Below are 27,347 nucleotides of genomic sequence, written 5' to 3'. Positions count from 1 at the left end.
CGGACGCGGCATTGTTCCCGGCGGGCTGCGGGGCAGGAATTCCGCCGGGCGGGCTAGGGTGGGGGTGGGGGAGAAGGGGAGAGAGGGAAATCCGGTCCGCGGAACGGGCGCCCCGTCGGGCTTCCAGCAGAACCCCCCGCTCCCCGCCCCTTTTCTTTCTTCTCTTTCCCTCTATGGAGGCTCCGGCTGCAGGAGCGTAATGTGCACTCGAAACTTTGGGGGACAGACCGTGAGCGTGACAGGGAGCCCCCGCTTCACCTTTTTTTCTGTTCCCCAGACTCTTCCAGGGCAGTCGGGAATGAGGTGATGGGTATGGCAATCATGCATGTGTGTCTGTGTGGGTCAGCACTTTCTCCGAATGTGGCTTACGACAATTCCGGAGAAAAATGTGTGTGTGTGTGTGTGTGTGTGTGTGTGTGTGTGTGGAAAATGTAACCATTTCTGATTCTCTAATCCCAGAAGGACGGATTTGGTGGGGAGTCTGAATTTGCACTTCAGCTCGGGAGGGTCTCATTCGACTGAGACCGCATTCAGAAGGGCTGTTTCACAGCAGTAATTAATATACTGTCGGAGGTTGTACATCTGTCAGGGCGGGATTGTTAAAAGAAGCGCTCACCTGCGTCAGCGTCGCAGGTGAAACGGGGTGGGGACTGAATGGAGCGTGTTGGCGAGGTGACCGACGTGATTTGTCCTGGAGTTCAAGGATTTCGGCGCTCAGCTCCTTGCCGGGAAGTAGAGGAGGGAAGACCTAGCGAGATCCAATTCCCACGGCAGATCGATAATTCATTGGCGTTTCACTTGCTCAGCATAGAGTTCAGACCAGGGTCATTTCCTACACCAAAAAAAAAAAAAAAAAGAAGAAAAGAAAGCCCAGCTCAGACAACTGCAGAGGTATCCGGGAGAAAAATTAGAAACGTTATATTTTCCAGGGACTTTTGATAGACCCTGCCTTTTTCAAAGCGCCCAAGGAAACTTTTCCTATTGACATTTATATTACTTAATTCTTCTTCGTTTTCTTTTTGCTTGAGCGGGCGAGGTTCAGGTGAGCTGAGTGGCCCTTCTGTCCTATTGACAAGTACCCCCTGTAAACAGTATGTTGCTGCTAGCAGGAAAATATTTTCGTTTAAAATCAAACTTCTGAAAGTGGAGTTAGTTTGCCAGATGGTTCTCATTCACTATTTGGAAGTGTTGAGGCCTGATCAGTGTTTTCTCTGAGGACCTTTGATTCTATAATGGTAAACATGTTGCTCCAAGATTGAAATGGTTGGCTTCAACATTTGATAGCAATATTTTAATTTACTGTTACTTAACTTTGTAGGTAATTAAATGACCGCGTTTTCTTTAGAACTCAACAGAAAACTTGCATTTATATAAGAAATTTTGTGAATTTTGTGGATGTCATTCAATATCAGAAGAACTCATCTGAAACTAAAATTGACTTATTAAATATTTTTTTGTTATAAAACTAATATGGGAAATACAGTAAAATAAGGAGAAGAAAAGATCATGTAGTCTTTTACTTATAGATTATATCCTTTTGTTGAATTAGAAGTTTATTAAAAAGATTATTACCCCATAAGTCCACTTTAAGATATGATGCTTGTTTAAATTTGTCAGATTATCTGAGCATCTTTATGCCCATAATATACACCATTGATTATACACTGGTTTAATTTTATGGGAGACAGTAGAGTGAGGTGATTATGAGCATGGACTTTGATGTGTGATTGATGTAGATTCAGAGCTTGTCTTCAACACAGTGGGACTTTGCACAAACAAGGGATCTAATCTTTCTAAGCCTGTTTTCTTATATGTAAAATAAGGTTGCATTGAAAATTAAATGAGATAACATACATGGCATAGTGCTGGGCTTAATAAAATGTTTTTTACTGGTGAAATTCAAGAAATGCACACTCAAAATAATAAAGTTGCCTTACATAAAATATCTTGAAGCCAGGGTGAAAGCAAATCATTCATTTAGAAGAAGAGTTGAGGAATTTGTTGCAGTGGTCATCTATTTATGAAGAGGGGTAACTTTTGCTTTATTGAAACTGTTGTTATGTTGCCATCTACTTGTGGGTAACAGGAAGAATTAAAAATGGAATTAATCCCCTATATCATTATTTTGGTATTGGGTGGGTAATGCCATGTGTTGCTGATATTTACTTCTGTTGGAATGCATGCCAGCACGTATTGTTAACATTGTTACTGCACGAAAGTTTGTTTCAATACCTGAAACCACAAAGCAAAGTGGTTTAAGATTGAAATTAACTTATTTTAATAGTGTTATTTGCTTTCTGTTGGATTTTCAGTATCTAAAATTTAAAAAAAAGTGGAAAACAAATACAGTAAAACTATTTTGAGTTAAAATTGACAGCAGTTATGAAGGCTTCTCTGAAGTAAGCAGTTTCTTGCATTAACTTTATTAGTTTGTAAAGCTTTGGTTAATAGACCCTAATAGTCTATTTCACGTCAGTCTTTTGTCATCTTTAAGTGGTTGTAAAAAATAAATTGTGGAAATATTAGAGTACAATTAATCATTATCTGAATATTGATCTTTTTTTCCCCAGTAATACTCTAATTTGGTAGATTAAAAAATATTGTAATAGAAAATATTAAGCATATAAAAAAAGTGGTAGCCAGAAAAGTATAAGCATCCTCCCTCTATTTATCAACTTTCTACAATTATCAACAAAGGGCACCCACGTTTCCCCTTTTTGCTATTTTGAAGCAAAGCAAATCCTAGAATTATACCACTTCATCTGTAAACATTTCAGTATTTCTAAAACAAGTCTATTTTTCTTTAAAAAAATATAAAACCACAATTAATATTGTATTTTTAAAGTAAAATTTAATGAAATATAAAACATTTTTTTTACTGCGAATATTTCTAATTCAGGAAACATAACTATATATTTAAATATTGTTTAAAGTTTTATATTAAGAACTTTGCTTTAGTGGCTCATTATTGTAATTCTAAACTACTTAGTCAGATTTTCAAGCCAATTCCTTCATAAATGTTGTGCCTTCCCAATTGAAATATATTTCATATAGTCCTAATAGATTTATCTCTTCATGGTCTTCTGCACGTCATGTTCATTTTTGTCATTTTGCCTTTGCATGCTTACCATCCATTTGGAATGCCTCTTTTTCCTCTTTACCAGTCTAAATCTTAATTACTCTTCAAGGGTAGTTCAGTGTCTCACCAACCTTTATCCTCCAGCTTATACACATCTTTTTCTGTAACTCTTACAGATCATAAAACAAATATTTCTTCTTAATGTAACTTTTATGGGTGATAACAATTAGATTATAAACTCCTGAAGTCAGAGATCATGTATTTTACTTGTTTGTAACCTTTATAGAGTTTAGCAAAGAGGAGGGATATCTAATCCAACCTCAGTTATTGTTAACAAATCGTATAATTAACATACTAACTTCTTGAAAATTCTTCTCTAATCATAAGGACAGGTAAGTGGTCAGGTAGCAATGTTCTTTAGATACATTCTCAAATAATAGCAGTATTTAGAAAAGAACAGTATTTAGAAAAAATTTTTATAAACTGTGCTTTTGTGAATAGAACTATGTTTCAGATCTGTTCAATACTTATGTGGTGGCAACAGTTGCATTTTGCCAAGTATGTTTTTAAAAAATAGGCCTCCTTTTTTTTGAATCTCAATACAAATAGAACCCCGTTTTAAAGAAAGGGTGAGATCAGTGTAATCATTCCTATTTGATGTGAAGGAAATGGGCCTAGAAATTAAATAACAAACTGTTGGGATGTGGCTAAGGCAAGGACTGGATTTCAACCAGGCTTATGTTCTTAACCTCATTTACACTGCCCCACGATTTGAAAACATTAAAAACCAAAACAACTCATTTTTTTATACCCTGCTATGACAGGATAAACAAAGCCTTCTAGGATATACCTATATCACTTTCTGCTAACCTTTTTCATTTACACAAAGATCTAGGGGGTACATTTCCTTTTCAAAGTGTATCAGTGTATCAGTGTATCAATAGCATAATGCTCTTTAAGAGTATACTCTATGAAATTAGATCACCTGGTTTCATAATTCAACTTCTTCAAGCACTAGCTTTGTTAGCTTTTGGAAAACACTTGACTTCTCCAACCTCAGTTTCCTTATCTATAAAAAGTGAATCATAATAATAGTGTCTACTTCATAGAGCTCTTATGAGGATTAATTGAGATTATTCATATTAATTCCTATAATGCTTGGTATGCTTGGTAAACTCTCTCATGGGTGTGTAAACAGACACACACACACACGTTTTCCTCTTCTTTTTTTTTAATCCAGTGATAAGTATTTTCATTAGTCTCAGTGGTATTTTTTTATATTGAGCAATAATCACACAGTAACATCCATACCACACATTTTTTTTCTTGTGATGAGAACTTTTAAGGTACTCTCTTAGCAACTTTCAAATATACAGTACAGTATTATGAATTGTAGTCACCATGCTGTACATTACACCTCCAGGATTTACTCATTTTATAACTTCAAGTTTGTACCTTCTGACCACCTTGACACTTTTCCCTCTCCCCCACCTCTGGCACCTACCAGTCTGTTCTCTGTATCTATGGGTTTGTTTTTTGTTTTGTTTTAGATTCCTCATATAAGTGAGATCATATATTGTCTGCCTTTCTTAGACTTATTTCACTTAACATAATGACATCAAGGTCCATTTATATTGTCACAAAGGGCAATATTTCATTATTTTTTATGGCTGAATAATATTCCTCTGTGTGTGTGTGTGTGTGTGTGTGTGTGTGTGTGTGTGTGTGTTTGACATTTTCTTTATCCATTTATCTATTGATGGACACTTTAGGTTGCTTCCATCTCTTGGCTATTGTAATAATGCTGCAGTGAGCATGGGATTACATATGTTTTGAGTCAGTGTTTTTGTTTTCTTCAGATTAATACCCACAAGTGAAATTACTGGATTATATAGTAGTCCTATTTTTAATTTTTTGAATAATCTTCATACCATTTTTCATAGTGGCTGTACCAATTTACATTCCCACCAACAGCACATAAGGATTCTCTTTTTGCTACATCCTCAACAACACTTATTTCTTGTCTTTTTGATAGTAGCCTTCTAACAGGTGTGAGGTGATAATCTCATTGTGGTTTTGATTTGTATTTCCCTGATGATTAGTGATTTGAGCACCTTTTCATGTTATCTGTTGGCCATCTGAATATCTATTCAGATTCTCTATCCATTTTTAAAAATTGGATTGCTTGTTTTTTTGCTATTGAGTTGTATGAGTCTTTATGTATTTTGCATATTAACCGCTTGTCAGACATGGTTTGCAAATATTTTCTCCTTCCGTAAGTTGCCCTTTCGTTTTGTTGATGGCTTCCTTTGCTGTGTAGAAGCTTTTTTGTTTGATGTAGTCCCACTTGTTTATTTTTGCTTTTGTTGCCTTTGTTTTTGGTGTCATATCCTAAATATTATCACCATGTCGAGGAGTTTACCATCTATGTTTTGTTTTACGAGTTTTATGGCTTTAGGTCTTACTTTCAAGTCATTTAATCCACTTGGAGTAGATTTTTGTTTGATTTCTGTCAAAAAATGCCATTGAGATTTTGATATGGATTACAATCTGTAGATTGCTTTGGATAGTATGGACATTTTAATAATATTCTTCCAATCCATGAGCGAGGAATATCTTTGCATTTATTTATGTCTTCAATTTCTTTCACCATTGTCTTGTAATTTTCAGCATACAGGTCTTGTCCTTATTGGTTAAATTTATTACTAGGTATTTTATTCTTTTTGATGCAGGTGTAAATTGAATTGTTTTCTTAATTTCTTTCTTTTTTTTTTTTTTTTTTTTTTTTTTTTTAGCTGAGCCATCCTGCTACCTATTGGCAGCTTAGCGGCTGCTCAGCTCGGGCTGGCCTCGAACCGCTGTTGCTCAGAGCTCAAACTCTTGAGCGAGCTCTTAACCAACTGAGCCATTCGGCCGGCCCTTAATTTCTTTCTGATAGCTTGTTATTAGTGTGCAGAAACACAACAGATTTTTGTATATTAAGTTTGTATCCTGCAACTTTACTGAATCTATTTATTCTAATAGTTTTTTGGGCTTTCTTTAGGGGTTTCTTTTTATAACATCATGCCATCTGCAAAATAGTGACAGTTTTACTTATTCCTTTTAGATTTGGATGCCTTCTAGAGAAAGAGTATTTTTTTTTTTTTAATTTTCACAGTTGACATTTTAGCATTTCTTTTTCTTTTTTTTTTAAAGAAATTTTACTGGGAACAGTGTGTTTTTCCAGGACCCACCAGCTTCAAGTCAAGTAGTTGTTTCAATCCATTGGGTTATCAGAAAAGTAATGAAGTATTTTTTCTATGTTTTTCGTTGCAAAAATGCGTCATGACTTTTCTGACAACCCAATAGTTGTGGAGGGCATTTTTCCAGGACCCATTAGCTCCAAATCAAGTAGCTGTTTCAACCTAGTTGTAGAGGGTGCAGCTCCTTGGCCCATGTGGGAATTGAACTGGCAACCTTGGTGTTATGAGCCTGCACTCTAACCACCTGTGCTAATCTGCCACCCGACATTTTAGCATTTCTTATGATCTTCAGTATTCATCATCTTCCCCATCTCCGTTTGTCCCTCTCTTTGGGAGGACATTTCTGGAGGAGCATAGATGGAAAGCAAATTGTTGGTTTTTGTTTTTCTTTAATGGTGGGTAGATAGCATGTTACATGGGTGAAATATGGCTAAAACAGACATTAAGCATGACAGCCTTGAGGAACAAAAGAAGGGGAGGAGATGTTACAAAAGAGGAATGTGAAGTCTCGGGGATCCTGTAGGAGATAGAAGAGACTTGTTTCTAGAGCTTTTGCTAGTCCCACTCTGTTTGCCTGGTGATGGTGAGGTTTCTGTGCTGATTATGTGAACAGGTGGCTCAGTTCCTTTTTAGCACCAACTGGCAGTCATCTTTCTCCTCTTTGGCAGCAATTCATTCTCCCACAGAAAAAAAGGAACTGTGGATGGTTGCCCCAAATTGCTATATCTTAGGTGACAACTCTGCAAGAAGAATCTTTGTTTTTACAAAATGATCTTGGTACATACTCATTCTAAAATAAGGAGTTTGTTTTACTGGAATGTTTTTCTTTTTTGGTGGTTGAGAAGTATTTTTTCATCTGGTGGTTGAGAAGTATTCGTAAAGGTTGAGGCTTGGAAAAGTATGAAACCTATATTATTTTCCTAGGGGTTAGCAGTAGTGCAGAAGTGCTATAAAATAGATTAATATTTTAAAATAGATTTTATATATTATTTTTTATGCTTTTCTTATAATTTAAAAACCCCCAATAATGCATTGTTTAATTTGGGAATATATTTTAAAACATTTTATTTTCTAATTATATGTTATTCTTAGAGAAAATTATAAATAGTAATCTGATAAAGCCAACTACATTTCACATGTCTTCTGAGTTTTGAGACATTATCCTAGCAAGATGACAACCTTTTGTACTTGATAGGAATCTGAATCTGGTAGGTGAAAGCCAAACATTCCTTATTCTTGCCTCCATTTGGGAGGAGGAGGTGGTGATTGGTAGGTAGTAAGGGGATGTGGAAAAAGTTGTAAATGCTTGAAAAAGGAGTGAGGTACCGCTTTATCCCTGTTTTCCATACCTGTGTGCCAATTAAGTATGATATAACTAACTCATCAGGGTCAAATGTGGAAGCTCAAATTAGGGAGACATGAGTTTCTGCTTGAGCCTAATCTTAAAAATCCTTTCTTTGTGGTGGATTTCTTGTGGAGGAGTAGCCTGGAATAGGAAAACCTTTAATGCATGTTTATTACCAATTTCTGACCTCTATGCCAATAATTGCAGGGTTCTAAATTAATGATAAGAAATTACCCACCTTTGATTCCATTGCATTTATCATCTTTAAGCACTTTCTTGAAGAATGTGATCTTAGTCATTATGATCTTTGTTCTAACTATTGTTTTTATTATTAGATTTGCTTCTATAAATTAATTATCTCCATGAAAAGCAAGGAACATTATTAGAAATATGGAGACTCTCTAGTATATTTAAAATACAGTTCATATTTCTGGCCAGTTCATCTAACTCTTGACAAAAATACAATATTAAGACTTTATGAAACATAATTTTCTTTTGTTCAAAGCTATTTTTAATTGACTTTGAGCAGTGTTAATGGGTAACTTTATAAATGAAAGAATGTCTGAAACTATAGTTTAAAATCTAGAAAATGAGTGATTTGTAATACTGTTCTTCTGAAATATGGTTAAATTTCTTTTATGTAAAATTTATGGCATTGGAAGATTATAATTAACATTTGAATTTTCATAGGGTTTACGTGTTACAATTGTGTTGGTTCAGACTACTCAGGTTATATATTTTCATTTTTAAGCATACATGTAAAGGCTATGTAATGACATATTTTTAAAAATAGCTTTAAAGATGATGTTATGGGTATGTCTAGGATCTAAACTGAAGTGGCATACTGCCAGTTTAAATGCCCCAAATCTCTCTCTCTTCCATTGTTTGTCCTCTGAGTGTTTCATTTCTACGAAAGGTCAAAGACTTGTGAAGATGTCTCCTTTTTCCATTGTGTTTTATATTTGAGTTTTGTTTTTTTTTTGACTCTGAAAAAAACAGGCCATCATAATACCGTTCTTTTAGTAGGATATCTTATTTGTCAGCATTAGACAATTCCAGAGGGAAAGAGGTGCGTTCTCTGCTGCTCTTAAGAAGTAAATCTTCAGACCCTGGACATTTGAGGTTGGGATCCTTATCTGCTTGCTGTAGGAATGGCTAGAATTAGGACTGGCAGAGAAACTGGAATCATAGAGTGCCACAGTAATGGGGCACCTATCACTGATATGTAAAGAAATGATCGACATGACCTACAAAAGCGTAAAATCTGAGATTTCATAAACCATGCTTAGTGTCATCAGCCATATCAGTGTATACTAACTACATAGGTTACTATTTTATGTAGGTTACTTTGCCTCACTCTTTAAATCTTCAGTAGCTTAATGGCAGGGAACTTACATCTGGAAGTTTTGGGGACTTCTGCAGCCAGCCACATTCAGTCATTGTGAACCCATAACCTGATTAGAATTCACATTCCTTATGTACTTTTGAGGACTACAAAAATTAACTTAGTATCTTAAAGAATTGGGAAATGTTTCTATTTCTGGATTGAATAGATGAAGGCTGTTCTATTTAGCTATTCTGGTGACTGTATACCTACTTTTTGGGCTCAGTCAAAACTGCAGTTTCACACAGTGTTATAAAAATAACTAGGCTGTCACTAAATAGACTGTTCTCTTAAGACTTAAAAATCAGTGAGCCTGAAAGATAATTTTGTCGTTAAAAAGAAAACCTATGTCGTGTATCCATATACATTTTAGTTTACCCCTTGGTAGGTTATTTAAAATTGATTTTTTGGTTAATTTTAGACTCTTTTTGATCAGAACAATGCTGTAAAAAAAGAAGAATCAGAAACCGCAAACAGAAATGAGTCTTCAAAGAAGATGTCTGTTGAGAGAGTGTATCAGAAGAAGACACAACTTGAACACATTCTCCTTCGTCCTGATACATACATTGGGTCAGTGGAGCCATTGACACAGGTAATTATTTTTAAATTTTATTGAAATTAAATGTGTATTTACATCTCCTTTTTAATAAAAATTTTGTAATTATATGCTTTGTAATTACATCATTTTGTTGCCTCTGTGGGCAAAAGCAAAATAAGGAGAGGGATCTAAGAGAGAGAGAAATGTCTTCATTTCTTGCTAGAGATAAAAAAAAAGAAAAAAACAAAGCTAGGAGATAAAAAATTATCAGAGGTAGAAATATAGAGTATATGCACTTTTAACTTAACACAGTGCTTAAGTTCATGAATGCTGTGGTTTACTTTAAATTCTAGAATTTATACATACACACTAATAACTATTATTTAATGCTCACTATGGACTTGGCTTACACATATTTCTTGTTTGATTCTAACAATTTTGAGAAATAGTTACTGTTACCTCCATTTTATAGATTGGGAAACTGACGTTTAAATAAATTTAAGTAACTTGCTCAGGTCTCTCACCTAAGAAGAGCTGAGATTCAAAGCTGGGTCTCTGACTCCAAAGCCATGTTGTGTTCATATTATTTTACTCTGTGCTCCGCCTTACAGTAGAAAAATATATAGCTTGAAGTAAAGGTGTAAATTAAATATAAGACATCCTTTTGTTTTCCTGTTTTATTTGAATGCTGTTTCTAACAATTCAAGAATTGTTGAGCTTATTTAAATTGAATATGAATATAGTGAGATTGATTGTAACTGAAGTATATGTTTTTACTTGAAGGTCTAAGTATTTAGAGTAAATGACAGATATGGGTTTATACTATGTAAAATTGCTGATAAACACTTTTTTACTCCATAAGTCCTTTTGACTTTTTCTCTCAATGCAGCAAATGTGGGTGTATGATGAAGAAGTAGGAATGAATTGCAGAGAGGTTACTTTTGTGCCAGGTTTATACAAGATCTTTGATGAAATTTTGGGTGAGTACTTGCTAAGAATTAATGCACCTGTTTCTTTTTATGTCATTATAATGTGTGTGTGTGTATGTATGTGTGTGTGTGTATGTATGTGTATATATATATGTATATATCCACCCATCCAGATTTTCAGTATAAATTTTAAAGGCATATCTGGCTTTTATGTTGAATATAAATGTTCTTCAGAAAATTTATATAACTTGGAGTATTTTCGTATCTGTGCCTCCTACCTTTGTGTTTTAATTGTTCATCTGTAAAGTGAATGTGTTGCATTTGATTAGTAATCCCAAAGTTGGCCAGTGGTCCTGTATGTGCAATCATCTGGGAGTTGCTTTATACCAGTCACCTGGGGGAGCATGTTACGGGGCCTAAGCTGTGCAGATTCAGTGAGTTTGAGGTGAGACATGCAAAATTGTGTTTTTCACCAACAAATCAGGTATTTCTGTTGAGCAGTCAGGTTTAACAACCACTGTTCTAAATGATCTCTCCTCTACAAATCACATGGTTAATTAAATCACAATGAAGTCTGAATGCCTAATTGACTCCTAGGGAATGCTTGCACTTTGAAATGTTTTTAGCTAAGAACTTGAGACTGCACTGCCACCTCATCAGTGCCACTTGAGGTTTCTTAGACAGCTGAGTTGTGTTGGTCTTTGGAAAAAGGATAGGAGAATAAAACCAGTTACTGACATTTTGCACCTTTCACTCTTGCCTCCCAGCTCTCCACCTAGTTTTACTTTTAGGTTACATAGCGTTTATCAGGAACATATTCCTTCTATGATTGAAGTTTAATTTGACAGCTAGTTTGTTTTCAAACTTTACTGAAGCGGTGGTTAATGTATACAAATATATTTTCAGTTATAGTGCATAGGATTTAGAGATTTCTAAGGGTGCTAAAGACTTCCTTTGTAATTCAAAAATAACTGGTTTCAGCTCAGTCTGTCTATAAAAATCACTAGTTTTGGAAGGAGATCAAGTAAAGTAGTTATTTGTTACCAAGATAAAATATAATTAAATACAGTTTTTTACTTTTAGACCTGAAATACAGGGTTGTAAACTGCAGATATTTGTTCTTATTTGTTTTTATATATCACAAAATTGCCCCCCACCATCTTGTTTTGTGGTAGAAGACATGACAGTAATTTGGTATGATAAAATTTAAGAATATTATTTGGAAAAGAAGATTTTGTACTAGAGGTTAGCAGTAACTATTTTCATTAAGTATTACCATATGCAAATGTTTATATTAAGTAGTGATGCACATGCAGTTGTGTCCATCTATTTATATAACTACATATTTGATCACTCATTGAAATACTTAATTTTGTAGTTAATGCAGCTGACAATAAACAGAGGGATAAGAACATGACCTGTATTAAAGTTTCTATTGATCCGTAAGTATATTTCATTTTATTTTTTATGCTAAGTTGTTTTATTCAAATAGTCCATAACTTAGGAATACTCCTCAAATGAATAATGTATACAGTTCATACTCCTTGGCTGCACTGTTCCTTGAGTCTTTGTTGTTTTTGCCTCTTTTAGCTAGAATACTATATTCTTACAGTTTCCTCTCATTCATGATCGGTTTCCCCAAAGTACCGTATTTCCCCATTTATAAGATGCTCCCATGTATAAGACGCACCTCAATTTTGGGGCCCGGAATTTGAAAAAAAATGTATTACATAAAGTTATTGAATTCAAGTTTTATTCATCATAAAATTCATACAACTCCTCATTACTGTCAAAACTCCCAACCATTAGCTTGTGCTCATCTGTGTCTGATGACAAATCAGTCTTCATATATTGCCTCGTCCTCAGTTCCATCAATGGCATTTGAAATCTACAACCACTGTGTAAGATGCACCCAGTTTTTAGACCCCAAATTTTTCAAAAAAAGGTGCGTCTTATACATGGGGAAATACGGTACTTTCTTATGTGAGCTCTTGGAGACCATTTTTCTTTTTGATGCTGTGGATGCTGTTTCAGCTGCTAGAGTAATCACTTGATTTTTTTCTTAACTGTGCTTTGGGACTCAAGGCTATGGGCTATTTCCAGTACTATTCCACTTACATTATGGGTTAAATTTATTTTTCATGACTGGCATTCGGGCTTTTCCATTATTATAACATCAATTGTAAATTAGGAACTGCTAATATTATATTGTAAAATATATGCCAGGTGTTCAGCTAATTAGATCTCACTATGGTGTTTTTTTTCCAGGACTGAGGCAGAGTGAAAATAAAGTTGTGCGTTAGAAATATAGTTGTTACATTTATCCTGTTTTCATTACATGCCTTTTGTAAAATATTACATTACTTTTATCCTTCATAATTTCATTAGTAATTTAGCATGATTTTAAGATTTTTTTCCAATGTGAAAATAGATACTTAATAAATTGTAGGTTTTAAGGCCAACATAGGAACTATTTGGAAGTCTAAAACTGTAGTGTAATACATGGTCCTTATTCCTAAAGCCCGCCATTTTTACCTCTGGAGATAGGACACATAGTGAAAGTACCATAGGCAATTTGAAACTGTTAAATACTTAAATATTTAGCTGTGTATCCTGTAGATAGTGTTTACCCACAGATGAGATAACCTAATTATCTCTTGAGGTCCCCATTAAATAATTTAGAATTTTGCTAATCTCAATGTACGGAGGGTGGTGAAACATTGTTGTAGGCTGGGTAAAGGCTTAATGGAGAACTGAAGTAATAAACTGACCCTCGAAGGTAGGGTAAAATTTGGCTGGAGAGGGAAAGGACATTATAGTCAAGGGAAAGACCAATAAACAAAGAAATAGAAGAATTTAGAATTAACATGGATAAGTAATAAAACTGATCTGAGGGAAAAATGGGATGCATGTTGCAGAATACTTATTGTTTATGACTTATAAGTGGGAATATAGATACCGGGCCTTGAACATGTAGAAGAGGACTTTTAAGCTTGATTTTATAAAAAAGGTAGAAGTACTTCTGTGTTCTGGAGCAAAATATAGTGTTATAAAATGTGTAGTAAGTCCATCTACTAGTAGGCAGAATATGTTTAAGGGGAGTGGCTAGCAGGAAAACTTGCAGTAATAAGTATTTAAGGGGATATGATATTGGTCTGTCTAGACTTATATACTGGCATTTGGAATGAAAGAACTGATACTGATATGAAATGAATCTAATAGGACAAACTAATAAGTCTTAATGACTAATGACTAGAGAAGGATCAGGATATATGAATAGAAAATGATACTGAAATTTGAGCTTAAGAGATTCAGAGTTGAACTCATATTTTGAGTGAGGGAAAGAAAAGTTGGTTGCTGATTTGGCGAAAGAAGATAATGCATTAAAAGTTGTTTTTTTTTTTTTTTTAAACTGAAGTTCAAAAAAAAAAGTTGTTTTTTAGTTTAATTAAAGTTTTTGATGTAACTAATTTCCCCTTGGATCTTTGCTTTTTATTTTGGCTTTTATAACAATATTTTTAGTTGTAACAAATACTTCTAATAACTATTAAGAGATTAAGGTATATATGTGTGAGTGAAACAGTGTCTAAGAATAATTGTGAATCAGATTGGTAGATGATAGCTTTCTAAGTCAATTCTCAGTGTTGGTTATGAAGCTGTGTTTTTTTTGCAAATTTGGCTGTTAAATTGGTAAAGGTATCATAGTATATACTACTCAAACAATAGGGTAGGTAAAATTTTCCATTAGGACTTGCCTATGTCAAGTTCCTATTAGCTTCAGGAGCCTCTACTTCTTACTGTAATTCAGGGCTAAAATGGATGGTTTTGTGATAGGAAAACCTAAAAGACCTAAAATTGGTAATATCTACATATTTTAAAACCATTAAAAAAATGTATGACAGTGATTGCCACCATACAAACAACCCTCTAATATTTAAGTTGAGAATGGAATATAGTTCAGGCTGGCTGTCCTGTTTTCCACCTACACTGCTGCAGCAGTTAGGTAGGAAATGAAGATGGCAATGGCTGCTGGCTCTGCAGGGCTTGTGGTTCACAGGTGGTATAGTGGTAGATGCTAATGTACATGAAATGAAAATGGAACCTCTGGCTGACTTCTTGTAAAAGCCTCACTGCTGTTATTATTTTATGGGAGATTGAGAAGAGTTTCTTTTCCTGAGAAGTTTTGCAGTTTTACTTGCAGATCTTAGTGATCCTAATTTGAGGTATAACTTGGAGGTAGAAATGTGTGTCCTCAGCAAGTATTTTCTTGAAAGATGAGTGACTGTCTTCCAATTGGTAATGACTGGTGTTTTGATTATAATCATTCAGGTTTATTCTGGATTACTTTAAAAATTAATATATATGTAAACTATTTAAGCTCTAAATTCTGCTTCTTTATTTACAGTGAATCTAACATTATAAGCATTTGGAATAATGGGAAAGGCATTCCAGTAGTAGAACACAAAGTAGAGAAAGTTTATGTTCCTGCATTAATTTTTGGACAGCTTTTAACATCCAGTAACTATGACGATGATGAGAAAAAAGTAACAGGTAAAGCCCAAATGGCTCATCAGAATTTTTATTAAAAATATTGACTTCAACATAAAATCTCTTATTATTCCTATATAAAATATAACAAAAGAGGAAATCTGTATAGTTAGAAAAAATTATTTCAGAATTAATATCTATGAAAAACTATCATGTATATAAGTATTGTCTTAATTATAGTCTGATAGAAACAGCTTAAAAGCTTAACTCTGATAGTGCATTGACATATGCTAAAACTCCTGGAACTCTAACCTGGCTGACAGTTTGAGTTTTTGAGTTACTGATGAAAGTAAGATGTATGATTCCTGTATATGTGAGTTATTTATTCCATAAGCACTACGTCTTTTGGTATCAGTTAAAATACTTTTAAACTGTATATTTAAAGAGGGTCAGGGTTGAAAATCTAGACTCTGTAAATAGAGTTGAAAATGCTTTGACCAGATCAAATGTTTTCATACTTATCTACGTTACCCAAGTATATTGATATATATATTTTTTCCCTCAAAATTAAGGCTCTAGGAAGTGATACCAATTAAAATTTTGTAGTAGAGAAGTGACTTCGACAGAAAGCTCAGATTTCAGTCACATAGACTTACTGAATTGTAGGAGATACCAAGCTTAATTTTTTAAAAGATTGTGATGATAATTAATCTACAAAAGCGTATTTTAATTATATGACTATATGTGCTAAATCTTATTGTATTTTTATTTAAATAAAAAAATCTATACTCTGAAATATTCAATTGATGATTGGTAAGATAATGCAAATAAGTGAAAGTGTTTTCTACAGACCTGCCCTATGCTAGGGTAGTTAACTAAGTCCCTTTAAAGTTATTTTTATTAAACCTTCACATTTAATTGTTCTTACAGGTGGTCGCAATGGTTATGGTGCAAAACTTTGTAATATTTTCAGTACAAAGTTTACAGTAGAAACTGCTTGCAAAGAATACAAACATAGTTTTAAGCAGGTATGATAAAAATGAGTTTAATTTCTTTATTTTTTTCTTTTAATACTCATATTTTGTTGCTTTGCTAAGATAATGGAACCTTAGGGGAATTCCAATGAGATGTATACCTATCTCATAATTGTTAAACTAAGTCATCAGAACAAAAAAGGCTTCAGAATGCCTGTGAGATTTTATATAAGCCTGTCTTTCTACCATTCTTTTATAACAAAATGTTTTATTTAAGACTTTCCTGTTTAATTTAATTAAGCATTAATGACAATGTCCTGAGCTTCCAAGACTAATTGAAATGCATCCACTTAGGATGTTTGAAAAAATTCCTCATTGATTCATGGAACTCAATTTCAAAATTTTATTTTACTCTTGTAGGCCTTTGAAAATAGCTTAAAAATTTTAAATAAACTAAATTGTCTCAGGACAACATCATATTTATTTTTGTAAAATTCTATTATGGTCATGTTAAAGGACTTGAAAGATATTTTATTAACAGTGTATTAAATTGTGCAATTTATTTTGCTTATTTTCAACATTAGATTGTCATAATAGTAGTAATTAAATTTTTTTCCTCTTTAATAGTTTAATTTTAAAGGATTTGTTTGGTTTGTTGTGAAGCTGAAAACAGATATAATTGTGGTAAATGTATTCAATGAGTCTTTATGTATTATAAAATACAGAAGCATTAAAGAAATATTTGAATATCTTTTCTTTTAAAGACATGGATGAATAATATGATGAAGACTTCTGAAGCCAAAATTAAACATTTTGATGGTGAAGATTACACATGCATAACATTCCAACCAGATCTGTCCAAATTTAAGATGGAAAAACTTGACAAGGATATTGTGGCCCTCATGACCAGAAGAGCTTATGATCTGGCTGGTTCATGCAAAGGGGTCAAGGTCATGTTTAATGGAAAGAAATTGCCTGTAAGTGTCATCTAAAATAGCTAATGCTTTGTTATTTTGTAGATGACTTATAGTTTATAGTTAGATCCTTTTAAACCTAATCTCTTTGTTTTACCAGTTTGTTTAGATGATTTCATTTAAAGTGATCATTGATATATTTGGATGAAAATGTCCATCTTGCTAGCTGTTTTCTGTTTACTGTATTTGTTCTTTGTTTCTTATTTTGTTTTATTCTGCCTTCTCTGGTTTTAATTGGGGATTTTTATTAGTTTCAGGTGTACAAAACAATGTAATAGTTAGACATTTATACCCTTCACAAAGTGATAACCTCCCTTCCCCAATGTACTACCCCTGACATCTATATATAGCTGTTACAGTTTCACTGACTCTATTCCTTATGTTGTACTCCACATCCTGTGACTATATATATATATATATATATATATATATATATATATATATATATATATATATATATGAAATTATAGTTGACATTCAGTATTCATCTTCAGCTTCAGGTGTACATTGCAGTGGGCAGGCACCTACACCGTCCAGGAAGTGGTAACAGCAATTTTTTTAATGATTCCATTTTATCACCTCTGCTTACTTATACCTCTTTTTAAAACTTTTTTAGTGGTTGCCCTAGGGTTTACAGTTTCATTTGTAAGTAGTTTTAGTCCACCCTCAAATAATTTATCACTTCATGTGTAGCAAAGGACTTTATAAGAGTATATCTTCAGGATCTCCCTCCCATTTCTTGTGTCATTGTCATCATACATTTCACTTTTGCATATGCTGTAAACACCAGAAGAAGAAGAAAGAGAATGAGGCAGAAGAAACATGTGAAAACAATGATCACAGAAATTTTTCCACAATTAGTGATGTTGCTGTTAATGCTTTAAGCAGGCATTTATACTTTAGAGCAATTAAAAATACAATAGAAGATTATTTTTTACCTTTATTTATTCCATTGCCAGTGCTCTTAATTTCTTGGTATAGATTTAAGTTGCTGATCTTAATCATAGTCCTTCTGCCTGGAGTTCTTTCTTTGACATTTTTTGTAGGATAGACTTGCTGGCAATAAATTCCCTCAGTTTATTTTTGTCTGAGAAAGTCTTTGTTTTCCTTCACTTTCAAAGGCTGTAGAATTTCACTGGATACAGAATTATGGGTTGACAGTTATTTTTTCTTTCAATACTTTAAAGATGTCACTCCGTTGTCTTCTTGCTTGCATGGTTTCTGATGAGAAGTCTGCTGTAGTTCATATCCTTCTTCCTCTGTTGGTAAGGTGTTTCATTTTCCTCTGGCTGCCTTGAAGATTTTCTCTTTGTCTTTGTTGTTTTCGGTATGGTATGCTTCAGTGTGTATGTGTTGTTGTGTGTATGTGTTTTCGCATTATTTTTGTTTGGTGTTTTCTGAGCTTATTGGATCTCATGTTTGGTGTCTCTCACTAATTGTGGAAAAATTTTGGCCATTATTTCTTCAAATATTTCTCTGCACTATTCTTTTTTTTCTTCTGGTATTCCATTTATGCATATGTTATATGGTTTGGTATTGTCCTAAGCTCATGGATGTTTTCTTCTGCTTTATTCACTCAGTTTTTTCTTTGTGTTTCCATTTGGTTAATTTCTATTGCCCTATTTTTAATTTCACAGATTTTTTTCCTTTATTGTGTCAAGTCTACTGATGAGCCTGCTGACGGCGTTCTTCATATCTTCTATTTTTGATTCCTTGCATTTCCATTTGATTCTTATAGCATCCATCTCTCTCTGCTTATGTTGCATGTTGTCTACCTTTTCCATTAGAGCCTTTAACATATGAATCATAGTTATTTTAAATGCTCTGTCTGATAGTTAAAATACCTATGACATATCTGAGGTTGGTTCTGATGATTTGTCTTTTTAGACTGTTTCCTTACCTTTTGGCATGCCTTCTAAATTTTTGTAGAAAATCAGCTATGTTGCGTAAGGGTTGTAGATATGGAGTAAAGAGGTTTAAGTATGAGGATTTATGTTAATCTATATAGGAAGTGAGCTGTATTTTGCATTTGGCTGTTGCTCTAGTTACTAGTGTTCTGGTTTGTTGCTGCGGGCACCAGAGACTTCAAATTCTTCCTTGTTTTTATCTTTCATCTTTCCTTTGGCCCTTCCCTTTGAGCTGCCCCTCAAGGACTGTCTGTCTCTTGCATCTCTCCCAGCTGAAACCCAGTTATTATTTGAAGCCTGTTAGCATGATGGTAGGTTGTGGGAAACTCATGTCTGATCATGTCTCAGACTTTGAGTGCACAGTGGACCGGTGTCTCAAGGGTTTGGCCTTTACAAATGTTTCTTCCCTCCTCTAGAGGTAGAGATTTTTCCTCTGCCCTCTATTTTCTTCCCCTAGCTACAGCAGTTATCCAATAGTCTTTTCTTTCAGTATCCTTGAAGCTCCCTGCTCTGCAGAATATCTTTATTTTTTATGACTTAAATTATATAGAGGCAGCCTGGGGTGGGACTGGGCAGAATTACTTACTTCCAGCTGCAGTGCTGTTTCACCAATGCTCTCCAGTACTCTCCTTCCCCAGGCAAATTAAGATTTTTATTGGTAGGGGAGATGGGTTCTGGATGGACTTCCCAGTGGCTGCTGTTCTCCTCCCCCAGCCAGCACCATGGGGGGGAACCTTTTCTAGATTCTCTCTTCCCTGTGAGAACCTGCTGGGACTCCTGGAGGAAAAGCGTGCAAAAGAGTAGGAACTCCTTATGATTATAGCTCTCGGGTACTTCATACACTCATATTAGTCTACACTTACAGCAATTTGCGAAAATTTCTGGTTTAATGTTCCTACTGGCTTCTATGACATTAGGCAGCTTCTGCCCCAGTTAAGCAAATGGTTAGGTTTTGAGTCTCCTACAGACACCTGTCTCTCTTCAGACTCAGGGTGGCCAGATGTGCTGTGATTTCAATTTTTTGAGGATTCATGAAAAACCAATTTGTTGTCTGATCAGGTCTTTTCTTGTAAGGGGAGAAACTTTTTCCCCCCCTTTCTTCAGCCATCTCCATGTCTGAACTCAAACTGGAAGTCTACTTTGTCATTTTTAAGACTTAAACTTTTGAAAGATTTTATAGTAATGTACCTGTCCATCTATCCATTCATAACCTTTTGTTATCAAGTACATATGAAATGAATTGTTTTTTAAAGCGTAGGGATCAAGGAGTAGAATAGGGGAAAGTCATGAAAGTTTGGATCTGCGGAGTAAGAGCTATTGTGAATGAGGGGAAGTAAAAAATGAGAGCATTCACCTAGTTGAGCCGCCAATATAAGATTGTTTATGATGTTTGTTTTTCAAATTAATAGGTAAATGGATTTCGAAGTTATGTAGATCTTTATGTGAAAGACAAATTGGATGAAACTGGAGTGGCCCTGAAAGTTATTCATGAACTTGCAAATGAAAGATGGGATGTTTGTCTCACATTGAGTGAAAAAGGATTTCAGCAAATCAGCTTTGTAAATAGTATTGCAACAACAAAAGTAAGTCTGCTAATTCCTTTTTGTTTCTTTGTCATTGGTAAAACAATGCTTCATTAAAAACAACAAAATGACCAACAATAACAATTGTTGCAAAAAAAACCACTCAAATCTTTTGTGAAATCAAACTTGACTCATGAAAATAAAAGCTTGTTTTCTGTGAAATAGCTGTGTTATAATTTAATATCCATTGAGAAATAAGTATACAATTAGTGTTTATAGTTGAATAATTTATATTTTATGAAATTTAGAGTGATAAATTCCTTATTCTGCATTCTGAGTTAGAGTGTAGAAGAAAGACAAATAGGAGATGAGTCTGGGAGTCAGATTGTGGAACTTGTTATCTGCCATTTTAAGGAGTTTGAAGCCTCTTCTGTAGGTTTTTGGATTTCAAAATCAAGTGAAATTTTTCTCACTGAGAAGCTTTCATCCATTGATCATAATAAAGTATTAGGTAATATAAGCATGTATCCCTAGAATAATATAAAACTGCGATTTATCACTTTGTCACTCTTGTTCAAGTTTTAACTTATTAAATGTTCAATATTTTATAATCTAGAATCATTTTCTCTTGTCAACAGAAACTTGACATCCATTATCGTTTTATTATATGTAATAGAAAAGTAACATACAGTAGCATAAACATGTAATAGTTTTATTTTTCATCTTATAACTAGGGACAGGGTAGGCAGTCTTAGTACTGTAACTCGATAGTATCATCAGGGTCCTATGCTCTTCTTGGCTTTCTTTTCTGCCACCTTTAGCACCTGGCTTTCATTGTCATGCCTTTTAGGACGTCTGCTGTACGTCTGGACCTCATTTCTAGATTCTAGGGAGAGAGACTGGGGTTGGACAATTGCATATGTCAACTGAATCATTCCCTTTTTATCAAGGTTACAATAGTTTTCCTGGAAGTACCATCCAGTATACCTCCGCTAACATCTCTGAATAGAACTCAGTCAAGGAGCTACCTCTAGTTTCAAGGGAGGTCAGATTGGTGACTCTTTTTAACTGGGCATGTTGCCAGTTAGAAACAAACAAATTTGGGTTTGTCAACAAATAAAACGGGAGAATGGCTAGTGGATGGACAACTAGCAATGGTTGCCACAGTCCCTAAGTTTAAATCTTGTGCATATCATTACCACCACCATGACAGTATTCATTCTCACTTCAGTTTCTTTTTTTTTTATTCAATTGTTTTTTTTTTCAATTTTAAATAAATAAATTTATTTAAGGTTTTAAAATACATAATACATTACCACATGGTTTAAAAAAATATGGATAAAATGTATACTGTGAATTATCTTTCCCATTCCTGTTTCCTGTCCAAATGGTTCTCACCTCTTAGTATTAAATAATGTTTAGTATTCATTCTTATAATACTTATAGTCATATTTATTAGCTTATACAAGCAAATATGTATTTTTTTATTGTTGCTTTTTCTTTTACTCTCAGAAAACACACAATGTGATATATAGATGATGTATTACAGAATTGTATACTTGAAACCTATGTAATATTACTAACCATTGTCACCCCATTACATTTTAATTGAAAAGAAAAGAAAAGAAAGCAATGGTCACCTAAGACATGAGGTTGTTATGACATTTTACAGCTGCAGTGTGTCCTTGGGGGAAATAATGTTTCCTGTTAACTTTGCAGCTAACTTTATGTGTGTCTTTTATTCTAATCTGATGCATAGTAGGGCAGATTTTTACAGTCCAAGGTATTTTTACTTTCTTGTTACCTTGATGAGCTGCATTGGACCTATAGCATAAGCAGTTGTTTTTGCTTTGTATGAAGTTGGTTAATTGACTTTATGGCGAAAGAGGCCTTTATTGTTTAAATCCCAACTGTACTATTCTGAGACTCACTATTCTTCTGGAAAATGAGGTTAATAATACTGACTTCACAAAGTTGTGAAAACTAAACACATTCTAGAAAAAATGAATATGTGAGTATTTTGCTACCCTAAGAATGGAAAATTTTGTATTCTTTTTTTTTTTTTTTTCCTTCTTTAGGGTGGGCGGCACGTGGATTATGTAGTAGATCAAGTTGTTGGTAAGCTGATTGAAGTAGTCAAGAAAAAGAACAAAGCTGGGGTATCAGTGAAACCATTTCAAGTAAGTGAAGCTTTATATGTATTCTGTTGAATTATTAAATAATATATATTCTGATGTTGACTTTTTTTTATGTTTTCAACAGGTAAAAAACCATATATGGGTTTTTATTAATTGCCTTATTGAAAATCCAACTTTTGATTCTCAGACTAAAGAAAACATGACTCTGCAGCCCAAAAGTTTTGGGTCTAAATGCCAACTGTCAGAAAAATTTTTCAAAGCAGTGAGTAAAATTTGTGTTATTTTTCAAGTGTTGTTATTGAGAGTTGTTTAAGTAGTTTTCTTTGTTTATTTGTGATTAGTTTCTTATATTAGCTATAGTATAGGCATACTTAACTACAAACTAATACACTTAATTCTGCAAACTTTGTTTCATCAAACAATTGATTATTTTGCCAAGAATTAAAGTAGGGAGTCCTACAACTAATTGTGTTTTTAGCTTTGCATTGGCCGGTATAAAGCCAGATGTCCCTCTAACAAATGTTTGGGCCCTTACAGGACTAATGATGTCATCTTTTCTACTCATTTCAACTTGATCTACTGATTTTTACCTTTATATAGTTTTATGTTTTGTTTTGTTTTTAATTGTGGTAACATGTATAACAAAATTTACCATATTCTACATATTTAAAAATTTTATTTTACTTTGTACATATTTAGGCTGCCTTAACATTTCTGAAACAAGGTGAAAGTATATATAAACAATAAATCTTAGATTTATAACTGAGCCTTGCTACTACTAATAGTTTCTTATAGTTTATTGTATGTAAGCAAGATTTGCCTCAGTTCCCTTGTTCAGCAGTACCATCAATAAACATGTTAAATAAGCATATACAAAGTGCCTTCACATAAGTTTGCACTGAGAATGCAAAGATGAATAAATTACAGTCCTCCACTTTGGAAGTTTATGTAATACTTTGGTGGAGGAGTGTAATAACAACAGTGACAACATATTTACCAAATTCCATTATTGGAATTTTGAAGGTAGGTTCCCACAAACAAAAACAAAAGTTATCTTTGAGGTTCTAGCTTAAAGTCTATAGAAATAGTACCTTTGGATCTGATCATAATGAATTCTAAATACAAATAACCCTATGTTAATGCTTTCCCAAATTTCTTCCCTTATAAAAGTTCTCATTATGAAGTGATTTGATTTTAGATTTTATAGATTTTCATTTTATTCAGATTAAGTTCAGGTTTGGCTTAATCTGTTTTTATTAATCTGTTCACCTGTTTTTATATCTCAAACATCCAGAAAACTATTCCATACACCTAAAATCAAACTACCCAGGATGATGAACAATAACTCCAACTTGGAGGTGCTTCACTTTTTCTTTGGGTGGGGTGGGGGCTAACATCTTGTCACACGAACTGCAGAGTGGCACACAATATGTAATGTTGAAATACTCAACATTTTAAAGAATAAGAACTATTCATAAGTTCTTGAGTTTATCCTCATGCTCTCTTCATGTTAATATTTTTTTCACAGCAAAGTCAAAATTCACATCTTTGTATTGAGAAATATCAGAAATGTCAGTGTCTAGAATTTATTAGCTAGTAAATTCATGGGTGGATCAGCTTTTACTGTGTTAATTTTAGTAAAGTTAACTTGTAACGAAAGCTATGTATATTTCTCTGGAGTTTATTATAACAGAATTTTTTCATTTGTAGTAAAGTTGCCCTTTTTTCATGTGTTTATATTTCAGTGCAATAGCTGTCTGAGTTAGTTTTATTGTAGTTAGAATAAAATTCAGCTTGTATCATTATTATCATCACCATTTTTGTTTTGTCTTATAACTGCACAGATTCCAAGTATTACGTTAATTTTAGCTAGCCGTATGAACTTCTGGCTTGTTTGTATGTCATTATTCTTTGATTTTTAGGCATCTAACTGTGGCATTGTAGAAAGTATACTGAACTGGGTGAAATTTAAGGCACAGACTCAGCTGAACAAGAAGTGTTCATCAGTAAAGTACAGTAAAATCAAAGGAATTCCCAAACTGGATGATGCTAATGATGCTGGTAAGATTTAGATTTTTTTTTTTAAGATTTAAGTTTTAGTTTATCCAGTTATAGAAAATTTTCATTTTCCACATGTAGTTAAGACTATAGGATTTTATAAAATTGCCACATGTACCACATGTTACTAATTTTCAGGGGATAGGAATTAAAATATATACTTAATATTTAAATTGTACTGAGCATAAATGTAAGATAAAGTCTTTCGCTATCATCATTGTGATTATTACTTTTTCTGGTGTCATTTTTCTCATTGGTAAAATTGAGGATTGTGGAGTATATGTTTTTTTAAATTTCTCTCAGGTGGCAAACATTCCCTGGAGTGTACCCTGATACTAACAGAGGGAGACTCTGCCAAATCGCTGGCTGTGTCTGGATTAGGTGTGATTGGTCGAGACAGATATGGAGTCTTTCCACTCAGGGGGAAAATTCTTAATGTACGGGAAGCTTCTCATAAACAGGTATATGTTTATATATATATTCATGTATATATGTGCACACATATATATGATGTTTTTATAATTTACTAAAACACTTGAATTTTTTTTTTTTTTTTGGTTGAGCTGTTGTTCAGCATCTTAGCTGTGGAGGGCAGCGTCACTGGCCCTCACATGTGGGATCCGAACCGGGGCCCTCTGGCATCCCAAGCCAGTTCCCAACCATCACGCCACTCGGCCAGCTAAAACACTTGAATTTTTAAACGTAAATTGTGACTCACTTTTTGTATATTTCAACACTTTAAAATGCTTTCAATTCTTTTCCTTCATATATAGATCATGGAAAATGCAGAAATAAACAATATTATTAAAATAGTGGGTCTACAATACAAAAAAAGTTATGATGATGCAGAATCTCTGAAAACTTTACGCTATGGAAAGATTATGATTATGACTGATCAGGTAGGTTTAATAGTTGCCACTTACTTAAAACTCTTTTTCAGATTGTCCTTTTTAATATTTGTTTCATGAGATTTTCTCCAAAATAATACAAGTGAAAGTGATTGTATATCAATGGATAAGAAAACATTGTTTAATGGCACTGTTTATATGAAGCACATTTTACATTACCTAATTTATTGGATAACCATCTTTTTTGGTTATTTTTAAAATGTAATAAATATGAGAAGAGTGGAACACACTGTAGTACTATGGGGTTGAAGGCTACCTATCAGTAGGAAGAAAGGATGAAAATTACAAGTGAGAAATATTAACGCATAAGATAATGGTTAATATTTATTTATGATGGCATAATTTGGGATGCACAAAAACTAGGAGGACTTGAATAGTTAAATGGCTTTAATTAGTAAAGAACTAGAAAATTGAAAAGGAAGAATTTCATATGTATCCAGCTGCTTTTCTCTTATGTAGTCTAATTAAAAACATTTGTAGAGAAAATCTTCAGCTGAATAAGCTGCTATATAGTTTTACGCAGAAACCTGGCTGTTTTCATGTTAAGGGAAGACTTGTAAATACCTGTTCTCCATGGATTTTGCCTTTCATTGCCTCCTGAAGTGACGTTATAACCATGTTTGATGTATTTCCATCCTTAAATCATTCTTTTAGTGAAATCTGGGTAAACTATAAAACATATAATATATTTTGTAATGATAGGAAGATTCAATCTATCATTAGCTATATTCTTTATATGAATTTTAAGAAAATTTCTTACTGTGATTTTCTAAAGAATATCTACTGTTTTTTAAAATGTAGTTCTGAAATTTGATTGGAATTTTGCCTCTTTGCTGCATTCATACATTTAAAAATTTGGTTTTGTAAATATATTTTATAATTATTATTATAGCACTCTTTACTAACATGTATTTTAGGATCAAGATGGTTCTCACATAAAAGGCCTGCTTATTAATTTCATCCATCACAATTGGCCATCACTTTTGAAGCATGGTTTTCTTGAAGAGTTCATTACTCCAATTGTAAAGGTACTATTTACATTAATATAGTTTTATACTCTTGTCTTAAAGGGTAGCAGAAAAACTAATTTTTTTTTATTATTATTAATTTAAGGCAAGCAAAAATAAGCAGGAACTTTCCTTCTACAGTATTCCTGAATTTGATGAGTGGAAAAAACACATAGAAAACCAGAAAGCCTGGAAAATAAAATACTACAAAGGTTTGTTTTTTAAAATATTTAAATTTTGTGACATTACTACTGACATAAATGTATTTTGATGACAGCATTATAAAATATTGTGAATGTCTACCTCTTTTAGTCTTCAGAAATACCTGTTGCTGATTTTTAAAGAATTGCTATGGAAAATTTTATAAAAGTATAGAGAGTAGTATATAATAGACTTTGTATGCACTTCAGCAATAACTATTTCATGGCCAATCTTGCTTCATCTAAACTCTTTTCATTGTATGCCATTAGTTTGAAATAACTTCCAGACACTATATTATTTCTATAATACTATATGTATCTCCAAAATAATTTTTTAATGTTTATAACATCTTTATTATATCTTTCTTTAGTAACCTAAAATATTCATGCAATGTTAAAATTCTTCTGATTGTATTAAAAATAGTTTTAGTGTTTTTTGTTTTTTTTTTGAAATCAGGATCCAAACAAGGTCCACACCATTTATATATGTGTCTTAAATCTTAATATATTGTTTCTCCTTTTATACTTTTTCCTTACAGTTTATTTGTTCAAAAAGTTGGATTGCTTTTTTTTTTTAAAGATTTTTATTGGGAAATTGGGGGGATGGGAACAGTGCTGGGGAATTGGGGAAAGGGGAACAGACAAGTTGCTGT

The 27,347-nt window shown here is 33.4% G+C and overlaps 1 protein-coding gene across 2 annotated transcripts in view; it reads left to right on the top strand.

Moving 5' to 3' along the window:
* Positions 1-27,347, top strand: part of TOP2B (DNA topoisomerase II beta) — a 56,034-nt gene that overhangs the window by 754 nt on the left and 27,933 nt on the right. The window contains exons 2-15 of one of the 2 annotated variants that reach the window (XM_019628675.1): positions 9,487-9,642; positions 10,478-10,568; positions 11,896-11,959; positions 14,923-15,068; positions 15,936-16,033; positions 16,744-16,956; positions 20,270-20,443; positions 22,462-22,563; positions 22,646-22,783; positions 24,444-24,582; positions 24,883-25,040; positions 25,353-25,478; positions 26,405-26,515; positions 26,601-26,706. In XM_019628675.1, coding sequence (XP_019484220.1) covers positions 9,487-9,642; positions 10,478-10,568; positions 11,896-11,959; positions 14,923-15,068; positions 15,936-16,033; positions 16,744-16,956; positions 20,270-20,443; positions 22,462-22,563; positions 22,646-22,783; positions 24,444-24,582; positions 24,883-25,040; positions 25,353-25,478; positions 26,405-26,515; positions 26,601-26,706 — 1,822 coding nt within the window. Of the gene's footprint in view, positions 1-9,471; positions 9,643-10,477; positions 10,569-11,895; positions 11,960-14,922; positions 15,069-15,935; positions 16,034-16,743; positions 16,957-20,269; positions 20,444-22,461; positions 22,564-22,645; positions 22,784-24,443; positions 24,583-24,882; positions 25,041-25,352; positions 25,479-26,404; positions 26,516-26,600; positions 26,707-27,347 lie in introns of both variants that reach the window. The other variant, XM_019628674.1, reaches the window with a different exon arrangement.

Source organism: Hipposideros armiger, unplaced genomic scaffold (assembly GCF_001890085.2).
Source record: "Hipposideros armiger isolate ML-2016 unplaced genomic scaffold, ASM189008v1 scaffold_804, whole genome shotgun sequence".
NCBI lineage: Eukaryota > Metazoa > Chordata > Mammalia > Chiroptera > Hipposideridae > Hipposideros > Hipposideros armiger.
Note: the sequence above shows the minus strand (reverse complement) of the source record. Positions and strands in the feature narration are given on the sequence as shown.